The sequence below is a fragment of the Rattus rattus genome, chromosome 1 (genome assembly GCF_011064425.1).
Source record: "Rattus rattus isolate New Zealand chromosome 1, Rrattus_CSIRO_v1, whole genome shotgun sequence".
In the NCBI taxonomy this organism is placed as follows: domain Eukaryota; kingdom Metazoa; phylum Chordata; class Mammalia; order Rodentia; family Muridae; genus Rattus; species Rattus rattus.
Window position 1 is genome coordinate 14,076,657 of NC_046154.1, and position 10,971 is coordinate 14,087,627.

Consider the following 10,971-nt stretch of genomic DNA (forward strand, 5'->3'; position numbering starts at 1 on the left):
ATGGCTGTCCTGTGGCTGGTGCTGCTAGTGGGCCTGTCTACCTTGAATCTGGGAGTCTTCACATGGGCTGCCATTCATCACTTTCTCACAGCAGAGATACCCTCTGTCTTGAAGTATCCTGTCAAGTTAAGATTTCTGCATTGTGTGGTACTGTACGTAATTGCTCTGGTGAGTCTGCTCTTGGGGGCATTATGTTCTTCAGAGTTCATCTCTGTAGGTTTCTCTTCTTTTATTCTCCTCTAACTAGATTCCCCACAGGTCTGAGTGACTACATTGTTCTATCTTAGAAACACGGAAACACTGTGTTTGTTTCCATCTATCCCTCCTTTTTCTTTCTTCCCTCCCTGCCTTCCTCCTGTCTTTGTTCTTACTTTTTTTTTTAGACAGCATCTTGTGGAGTTCAGGCTGGCCTTGGATTCACTATATATCCAGACGTGACCTGAGGATCTTGATTGTTCCACTGCTACCTTCCTAGTGCTGGGATTAGAGCTGTTACCTCTCAAGTGATGTGGTTAGAGATGCACAGTATCATGCTTGGTTTGTGTGGTTCTGAGGATCAAACTAGAGCTTGCAAGCTATCTCAGCACTCTATTTAGCTACTCCTCAACTCTTCCTTTTAATTTTTTGAGATAAGTGTCTTACGATGTTGATCTTTTGGCTCCTAACATCTAAGGGCTGAGATTGGAGGCAGGTACATCACTACTCATTAACAAGACTATTTCTAAGGACTGAAAAATTATTTCACCCAATTTCTCCAAGATAGATCCACGACTCAACAGGTCTAACACCTCCGTCAGCAGCAGCCCTCTGCTTCTTTCTACTCACTTGCTTCTAGGTGTTTTGTTGCACAGTTGTGAATATCTTGAAACTGCAGATTATTTCTCAGCAGGAGCCCTTTGCTGATCAAATCCATGTGATGATGCACATATCCAGCTTTTTAGCCTGGCTGCTTTGGGTGGCTGGACTCTGAGCTTACCTTTGTTACTGACTTGGGATGGAAAGAAAGTTTGGCTTTGTGTGGGAAGTAAATGTTGAAAAATGTAATATCCCAACCTTGGCTGAAGACCGGTAGCAGTCACAGTTCATAAGTGATTACTTCACATGGCAGCTACAGTGGAGGAGGTGGAGAAGAGAGGGGGTAAAAAGAAGCAGCAGCCAAGGTGCCTGTTATGCATTTCTGTTCTGCTTTCACTGGCTGCAAGAACCCTTTGCTTAACCTCTATGCATGTCAGAGTCTTTATCTTCGAAGCAGGCAACATTTTCTGCCAGGTGAGGGTAATATATGTATTACATAATATATAATAAAAATAATAGTTTTCACACATGACTTTAAAAAGTAATGTTTCCCTGTGCTGTTGGATTTTTCTCTACAATGGAGAGAAAAACTAGTGGAGTGAGCACAGCTTGTTCAATACAATAATTGAAAGCTTCTGGCCCCAATCCTTCATTCATTTTTATCTGCAAGTGCTTTCCTAGAGGTCAAGCTGTTTCAAGCCAGGGGTCTGTGTAGAATTTCAGGCTAGTCTAGAGCCCTGGAATGGCAAATGAGGTCCTCAAATACCCAAATTTACCAGGAACACCACACTCTCTCCAATTTGTAGTTTCTTTCCTACAGCCTCAGACCTTGTTCACAACTGTGGGAAATGTGAACTTCCCCTAAAAAAAAAAAACCCCACAAAACAGTATAACTCTCTGATGCATATAATGGGCTTTTAGAATGTAAGTCTTAATTTAACATCATATGCTCTTCCACATTCACAAACAAATATTCTAGAGGTGGAAACTGAATAAATTGTGATATTTGCCATCAGACACCTCATTGGATGGTAGGGATTTTTGACAGTGAGGACTTAGGCAAATTCTAAGGAAGCCTGGCAAATATAGTGAAAGTGTGCAAGGAATACACAGCTATCATTACAAAGAGTGACAGTTTGGGGCCATCTACCTGAGAACTGGTAAGAAAGGCTCTCAGTGGAAAAAGGGGAGGTTGCTTGAATAAGAGGTATAGTCAATCTTTTCTTGAGGGAGGTAAGGATGGAAACAACCTGTGCTATTAAAGGGTGCCTTGAAATTTGAGGGGGTTGAGAGGTGAGCAGTCAAATGTTCTGCCTGGCTCAGCAGAGACCTTGCACTCTTGATGCGAGTCAGGTGAGCTGAACTTGTAGGCTAAATTCTTTCTTTCTCCTGAAACTCTAATAGGAAAACTATCATTCGAAGCCCTCTTTGGGGAGCTCTTTCATAGAATAATGGGGGACCCCACTGAACTCTAAATTAAAAACAAATTCATTTATCCAATATCTGGGGCCTGTCCTGCTGGGTCTCATCAGCACGACATTTCTGAGGGCAGTTCCACCTGATCCCTCACCTCTTCCTTGGGTCACTTCCGTAGATATTGGCCATCTGCAAATGATGGAGGTTGAACCTCCACAATAATGGTGTACAGTGTTTTTCCATTAGCTGATGATTGCCTCACCTTTAGTCTATGTCTGCTTTGTTCCAGACTAGATACAAGCTCTTTCTAGTTTCTCAGCCAAAAACTCACCTCCTGGGAGCCTCCTCCAGAGGAAGTATCTCACCGCATGTATCACGGCCTTTATCTACACAAGGGGGTTTCAATAACCACTACTTAAAAGACATTATTATTATTATTATTATTATTATTATTATTATTATTATTATTATTATTTACAATCCAGCCATTGTCCCCCCTCCCACATTTCCTCATCCCATACCTTCTCTCCCTGTCTTGAGGATGCTCTTCCCAGCTAGGCCTTTCACATCTCTGGAGCCTCAAGTTTTTCAAGGATTAGGCATGGCTTCTCCCACAGAAGCCAGACTACGCAATCGTTTAGTTTGTTGGGGGGTGGGTCAGACCAACTGTGCATGCTGCCTTGTTTGTGGCTCAGTGTCTGGGAGCTCCCAGGGGTCTGGGTTAGTTGAGACTGCTGGTCTACCTATGGGGTCACCCTCCCCTTCAGTTTCTTCCATCCTTCCCCTAATTCAACCATAGGGGTCCCCAACTTAAGTCCAATGGTTGGGTATAAGTATCTGCATTTGTTTCAGTTAACTGACCGTTGGGCCTCTCAGAGGACAGCCATACTAGGCTTCTGTCTGTAAGCACACCACAACATTAGTCATAGTGTCAAGTCTTGGTCCCCACCAACCCCCACGAGATGTTTTATTTTTGAGATTATAATTATATAACTTCCCCTGGTGATCCAACAACAAAGATTTATCTTTTAAAAAATGTGGGAAGGTCCAGTCCACAAGGTAGGTGAGCAAGCAAGGGGGACATGCCAGTGAATTGCTTTCATGTTCCTGCCTTGAGTTCCTGGCTTGATTTTTTCTTGATGATGAACTGTAACCTGTAAACCAAGTAAACCCTTTTCTCCCCCAAGTTCCTTGTGGTCAACATGCTTATCACAGCCACGAAAGAAAATAAGACAATATGTTTATTGGCCATTTGTACTTTGTCTTGTGTGATCTATTTATTTTATTGTTTGGATGATTTACTCTCTTGATATATATGGTAACACACATACACGCACACACAAACACATACACACACACACAATATGTAATCCTCTCTGGGGCATTGCCAGCAAAGTTTTTCTCTTTGAGGTTGAGTCTTCAATTAAAACTGTTTCCTGTATGTATAGAAGTATGGAAGCCTTTTAATTTCATTTTTCACTATCTGCCCTTATTTCCAGATAGACTGGAGTCTTGTGCAAGAAGTCTTACCTATGCCTATATCTTAAAGTTTACTCCCACTGTTTCTTCTAACATTTTTAGAATTTCAGGTCTTTCACTACAGTCTTTGGTCCTTTTGGAGATGTTTTTATACACGGTAAAAGAGGGATCTAGGACCATTCATCGGCGTGGAGTCATTTAGTTTTTCCAGAGCCATTTGTTGAAGAGGCTTTCCTTTCTCCTTTTAGTCATTCTTGATGAAGCTCAGATGATTGTGATTATGTGAGGTTATACTTGGGTCTTTCACTCTATGTCATTTATCTATATATCTGTCTTGAGAAAAGGCCACGTCAGCACAATGACATGGATTTTGGTTGAGACAAATAACCAAATTAGAGCTACATCATTATCTAATCTGGATGTTTGGGGTAGAAACTCTCAAAACCCACTTTCTCCTTCAGTGGAATCCACAGCCAGTTATACACACAAGTTCACTGTAAATGCAAGAGTCAAGAAAGAAACAGTCAACTTAGCAACAATGCAGCATCTACATGCCTACCTTATACTCTCCTGTGCCTCAATTTTCTTCCTTTTCTTCCTCCTCTTCCTTTCCACCACCACCACCACCACCACCTCCTCCTCCTCCTCCTCCTCCTCCTCCTCCTCCTCCTCCTCCTCTTCTTTTCTTCCTCCTCCTCCTCCTCCTCCTTTCTTTCTTCTTCTTCTTCTTCTTCTTCTTCTTCTTCTTCTTCTTCTTCTTCTTCTTCTTCTTCTTCTCTTCTTCTTCTTCTTCTCCCTCTTCCTCATCATTATCACCTCCTTCTTTTTAATTTCTACAGGGAAAAATATTTGAGAAGATGAAAATTTGCTCCATGCCCAGATTTATTCAGTTTTTCCAAGATTTAATAATCATAAAGAAGAACCACAACTTGGTGGTAACCAACATGCGTTTTGGGACAATCTCTGTGAGACTGTTCCAGCCTAAGGCAGTGTCCTCAGAACTCCGGCGAGGCATTATTTTTTACCATGGAGGGGGAGCCTTATGTGGCAGCCTGGGTGAGTAGTTTCTGTGCCGGGTGGGAGAGGAAGGTCTTCATGATAGGTAAAGTCTTTCATACATTCGTATGCGAACCTCTTGGGGGGGAGTCAAAGCAAATAGAAGTTGGAGTTTTTATGAAATGGATTGAGAACTTGGAAATCATATGGGTTGGAGTCTTCATGGAATTGTTTCCTGTATAGTAGTCAGTCTAGGTTTGCACAGCAACCATATCTCCCAGCACTGAGTGTGACCTCTCCCTTCCCTTCCCACTCATAGCACTAGCCATTCCTATATGTCCCATAATGACTTCAAGTCTATATGCTCCCCTCAGCTCAGCTTGACCACTGTGCTAAAACCCCATTCTTGATCACTACATCATCTCTATAGCAAAAAATTGTTTCCTTGCTATGATTATCATCCTCTAGTTTCATCATCTTTCCCCACAAGAGTAACCCAGTACTTGTCATTAGTACATGCCAACCTCCATTGTGTACATGAGCACATCTCCCATCTAGCCACTTGTGTCCCTCCTTACCCTTGCTGTTCTGGGTTGTTTGTACAGACTCAAAAGATATCACTTTTGGGACGAGGGTTACTTACTACCTTGTGGTGATTGAGGTAATCATAGAAGTTCTGAAGATGTTACTAAGATGCCTTCTATAATTCATAAGATAACTATAACTCTATCTCCACTGTTATCATCCCTCTTCCCTGAGCTGTAATTCTCTATTGCAGGATAATGCTATTTCAAAATCTTAAGCAGAAATGGCTCAGGGGATATTTACTGAACATCTACTTAGCCCAAAGCTCTCTTCAGGAATAGAGGATACACACACACACACACACACACACACACACACACACACACACACACACACAGGGGCACGCACACACACACACCTAGTCCATAAATTTAGGGGTTTTCACATCAAAGGAGGAAGCTAGATCATGCAGGAGAACACAAATGAGGAATTGTTTTCAAATGGTAACATGGGTGGAACAAAGAGTTATTCAGTGTTTCTCATCAGTCTCTCTAACATAGTCCCAAAATGGACCTTGGTGAGCCTTGTACTAATCTTAATGGACCTGTCTATTACTATAAATATCTAATCTGGTCATAATTTATCTTCTTATGAATGAAAACCTATGAGCATGTTAAAAATCCAGCACTGGATCTGCAAACACACACCACCCTAATAATACTCATTTCGAATCCAATCATTCAAAAGTCCCCAGTTTATCCATACTGTTTAAAATTCAATGCTATAGAAAGTGAACCATGAATTTTCAACTATCTTGATATTCAGGAATTTGGGAATCATCTCTAGCCTTGCTCATGCAGAGCTGGCCAAGGTTTCTTCAGAAGAATCAAGAATAGCAACATACGGAGGGTATTATTTGCATGTTCACCAGGAAGCTGCCTTTTCTGGGACTGTAGTGGGAAATGCTGGGCTCTTTTAGACTATTTAACACCTGGGTTTATCTTGCAGACAGTTACCACAATCTGTGCAGCTTCCTGGCCCAGCAGACAGATTCCGTGGTGCTATCGGTTGGGTGAGTGACCTGAGACAATTGGTGGTTTATCTGTGTGAGAGTGAATTTTCAGGTACACATTTGGGTGACTCTAGGCAACAGAAAAGGGTCCTGACCTTATGTACTCTCTGTATATGTTCCCATGAACATGTACACCCCACTTTCAAAACAGTAGAAGTCTTGAAATATATTCATTCGTGGGAAGTACATTGGTGAACTGTGACAGATGGAATATAAAACTATAGAGTACTGGGCTTCTATGGAATAGTATAGACAGACATAGTAGAGAACCAGGAAGGGCATACGAGGATGGAAAGGAACCCAAGTAATGTAAAACCAGAAGTGACATTTTATGTCATTGTCATGAAAGTAAATTAATTAAATTCAAAAGAGTACTTTCCCAGACATACAGAGATGAACAGGAGTTGGAAATACAGAAAAGAGATAACCGATACTGAATTCAAGTTATCTCTTCATTTGGTTGGGTTATGTTGTCTTTGGGAACAATGGTGCAATTAGAATTGGCAAGTGGTCAAGGTAGACTGAAGTCATGACTATAGCTGGCTGATGGGTCTGATGTTTGATGCAACAATAAAATAACGACTGTGTAGAAACCGCTGTGAATGAAAGTAGAGCATAACTTCAGACCTAACCCTTGTCTTTTGGAAATAAAAGCTTCTATGAAAGGATGGACGACAGAAATGGATATGTATTATTGTTTCAGAACAAAACCAGTTTGCAGAACTAAGTGAGAAAATTTGAAAACTGCCCTGCTAGATTCTGCTACTTCAATGGCTACCACTTAAGTGGTCTTCTTATACTCCAACATCCCTCAGAATGGATATAAACTGAAGTTGGAAGGCTAGAGCAAACTCACTTAGCCTCTCTGTTCCTTTCTGGTGGCATAGGGACATTTCGTAACACTTTTTCAGACTTCAGAGACCTTTACTCATCTGAACTTCCCACAGGGTCTGAATTTCCAATATGGAAACCCACATCTCTGGGATTCCCTAAATGGAACTGCAGAGCAGTGTGCAAGCACCTGATCTGAAATCTGGAAGGGAATTTATAGTGTGGAATTCCAGAAAACTGTATTAGAGTGGCAAGTGGAGATGCTTGGTTAGAGAAGAGGCTTGGGACTGCCGGAAGGCTACTGAGCTATGCTGCTATAACTAGCTATAACTAGTCATCGATCCCTAGCCTCCCCCCTTACGCACTTCTCCCTCCATCCTTAGCTCCTCCTTGCCCATTCTTCACTGTCCCTCCTCTTAATTCCCCTTTCCTCATTTTTATCTTCTTCCTGACCTTCCTTTCCTAGAAGCAACGTCTCTTGACTCTAAATGAAGTCTCTGAAACTCTGTTGACAGGAAGTGGTAACATCAATCATCTCCCTGGAACTTTTTCTTTCCACCAGAGTGGAAATTGGGGGTGGATGAGGAACTCTTCCAATTGGTCCTTGATGGCTTCATAGTCCTTGGCTTTTGAAGTAACTGGTGAAAGCAGGGAACTACGAGCCACAACAGGTACCACATTTGAGTTCAGTGCCCTTAAGCTTGCTTCTGTTAATGCAACTTTTAACCCAGTGGTGCTTAGTGTTACAGCTCCTGTGTGTATGTGTAAAGTCAACTCCGCCCCCAGGCCTTGACAACGCTCATGTTCTAGTTCCTAGTCTAGAGTGCCTAAAATCCTCTCCCCTTAAGGTAGTGATTCCTGCCTCTGTTGTTCTAATTGCCCGTATTGTGGCCACTGTTGCCTGGCATCTTTATTTATCGTCGTCGTCTGCTGCTATTGTTGCCAATGAGTCTTTGATTCTGTTCAGTGTTGCCATACATAAGGCTTTTGATGCTTCAAGACTACTTTGAAGTTTTGTTAAGGCTTCTAGCTTCTTCCAAGAGCTACCAAATACCACTGCAAAGGTGCCCACTGGGCTTTGTGCCTCTGCCGCCCTTGCACCACATGGTGTGCTCTTGCCTCTGGACCTGTTCCAATTCTCTCAGTTCTGTGGTCACCACTGCCGTCAGTTCTTTCTTTCTGTGATTAGCTCATTGCATTAATGATAATAGTATCATTGTCTCGCTTAGGTCATGTCAATATTATCTCGTTTAGGCTACCAGGGTCTTGGTGGGAAGGTGATAGGAAAAGTCTGGTGAAAGCTGTTTAAAATAGTGGGTGGGTTGCTTGCAAGAACATCTAGTGGCTGAGTTGTGTAGCTTGTTGCTTCCTCAAGGTATGTATGTTCTTCAAAGTGATCAGTGCTGGCATAAGGATAGCCCAGATGAGTGTGTGTGTAATAGTCATTTTTTAAAAATAAGCCAGGGTATTGGAGAAGAATTTAAGCATTTTCAATTAGAGAGTCTAATTGTCCCATCTCCTAACACTTGCATTTATTTCTAGGAAAATAAACATCAGAAGGTTCACTTACATTAAGACAGCATGCTATTAATTATTAATATAACCAGCATTACTAGTATAACATTGATGGAAAATTTAAAGAACAGTGGTTTTGGCAATGCTCAATGGATGTTTGAGGCAGCAGAGAGCCCGAACCCTTAACCTGTCCCAGTGGAACCAGCAGAGCTTCCATCACTGTTTCTGGATCTTTGCTGATTGTTCTGCTTCCTAAGGCAACAACTTTGAGCTTTCCTGATCCTTACTGGGGTTTACTCATCTATGGGAATCATTTGTTTTTACACATGGAAGAGGTTTATTGGGACAATGGAGACAAGGGGAGGACAAGAGAGGGTGGAGAGAGAAAGAGAAGAGAAAAAGAGAAGAGAGAAAAAGAGAAAGAGAAAGAGAAAGAGAAAGAGAAGGAGAAAGAGAAAGAGAAGACGAAGGGGGTAGAAAGTCTCTGCCTATGGAAATCATATGGGTTGGAATGGAAAACCTATCCTCCCTGACTCTGACAGGTTTCTCACGTCCACATAGAAAATGAGGATACCTCTTTACTTGCTAGGCTCATTCTGAGCATTTAATCAGGCTCTTTTTCTAATGAGAGTAGAGGATGCTGTTTAAATGGCCTCCAGTGGCCTATGTGTATATTGCTGTCTTGAGTTTGTTTGTTTCTTCTTAGGTACCGCAAGCTTCCTGACCACAGTCACCCTTGTATTCCTAAGGATTGCCTGAATGCCTCCATCTACTTCATGAAGAATCTAATGACCTATGGGGTAGACCCCTCCCGGGTGGTGGCATGTGGAGAAAGTATTGGAGGTGGGACTGTGGCCGTTGTCATCCAGGCATTGCTAAGCTTCCCAAGTCTTCCTCGCATCCGTGCTCAAGTGCTCATTACTCCAGCTATGCAAGCAGTCAATTTCCGATTACCATCACATCAGCAGAACCAAAATGTCCCATTCCTCACCAACGACATACTCATGATAGCTGTGTGTAAATACATGGACATTGACTTCTCCTGGAAAGATGCACTGCTTAATGGTACTTTTATGCCTCCAGACAGCTGGAAGAAGTATAGCAAATGGCTCAGCTCCGATAACATCCCTAGAAGGTTCAAGAGTAAAAGCCTCCTGCCTGAGTTTTCAGGACCTTTCAATGAGACTGCCTATCTGGAAATAAAACATATTTTAGACACAGAGGTTTCACCTCTCCTAGTAGAGGACAAGATCATTGCTCAACTTCCGCAAGCATTCCTAGTGACCTGTGAGAATGACCCCCTGCGTGATGATGCCTTGCTCTATAAGAAGCGTTTAGAAGACCAGGGGGTCCCTGTAACCTGGTACCATGTAGAAGATGGATTTCACGGATGCATCTTTTTGTTTGATACTCATCTATTCTCTTTTCCCTGCTCCATAAAAATTGCAAAAGCTGTTTCCAGTTACATAAAGGGCATATGACAGTTGCCTTTGGCTTTGAGTGTGGAACAAGATAGCAACTACTTGTTCTGATTTTTTCTTTCCCTAGTTTGGTTTTATTGGGTAAGGAGATGCTGAAGCCATGTATGATCCAAGAAGGAAAGAGTAGGTAGAAGCAAGAACTGTTAGCTTTGTATTCAAGAAAGATTGGACTGTATGTTTCTTTCCAGAGTTGACAACATCCAGTGTAACCACACTTTCTACTGCTTCATTCATTTGAAATAAATGTCCAAGTGGGAAAAAATGTCTGTTAAATTTCCTGAAAGACTTCTCTAAGAGGTTGTGCAGAATAAATTCCATCATCTAGTCACACCATCACAGGTTAACCTGTACTCATGATGACACAGAAAAAGGATCTTTCTTGCTATTGTTTTTCCTAAGGCCAAAGTCACATGATCATTTTTACTCAATTTGTGACAATTTTCTCAATTTATTCTGATAAATGTCATTTCACAGACCCCTCTTATGTTGAATTATGAGTTGACATCAGTGGGGGGGGGATTCAAGAAACAGAGACAGAAAAAAGTCAATGAGGAAGGAGTAAAGAGGATGAGTGAACTTTGGGATGCCATGTGTTTTTCTCTGGGATCACATTTTCAGTGGAATCTAAATCAGACCTCAGTCTACCATGAGATGTTTTCTCAGAGTCACAGTTATGAGGTGAGTGTTTGAGGTCACCTGGTGTTTGGAAGGTATGCCATTAGGTGAGGAAGGTGCTAAATTCATGTGTCACCTCAAGTTTTACAAAGGTCCCTGCCCTTGCTTAGCCTATACCACTCTTTCTTAGTTGATAGGGACTTCAAAGGAATTCTCTTCAATGCATGTTGGGAGTCAGTCATCCAC

At 42.0% G+C, this 10,971-nt stretch overlaps 1 protein-coding gene across 1 annotated transcript; it reads left to right on the forward strand.

Annotated features, from left to right (window-relative positions):
* On the forward strand, nucleotides 1-10,110 carry LOC116886233 (arylacetamide deacetylase-like 4). The gene is made up of 4 exons (XM_032887642.1): nucleotides 1-168; nucleotides 4,530-4,746; nucleotides 6,220-6,283; nucleotides 9,336-10,110. Exons 1-4 carry the CDS (start codon nucleotides 1-3, stop codon nucleotides 10,108-10,110), a joined length of 1,224 nt encoding a protein of 407 aa, XP_032743533.1.
* The last annotated feature ends 861 nt before the right edge of the window (nucleotides 10,111-10,971 follow it).

Coding starts and splice junctions, on each gene's coding strand:
- LOC116886233 (XM_032887642.1), top strand. CDS start 1: ATGGCTGTCCTGTGGCTGGTGCTGCTAGTGGGCCTGTCTACCTTGAAT. Junction 169..4,529: donor TACTGTACGTAATTGCTCTG/GTGAGTCTGCTC, acceptor TAATTTCTACAG/GGAAAAATATTTGAGAAGAT. Junction 4,747..6,219: donor AGCCTTATGTGGCAGCCTGG/GTGAGTAGTTTC, acceptor TTTATCTTGCAG/ACAGTTACCACAATCTGTGC.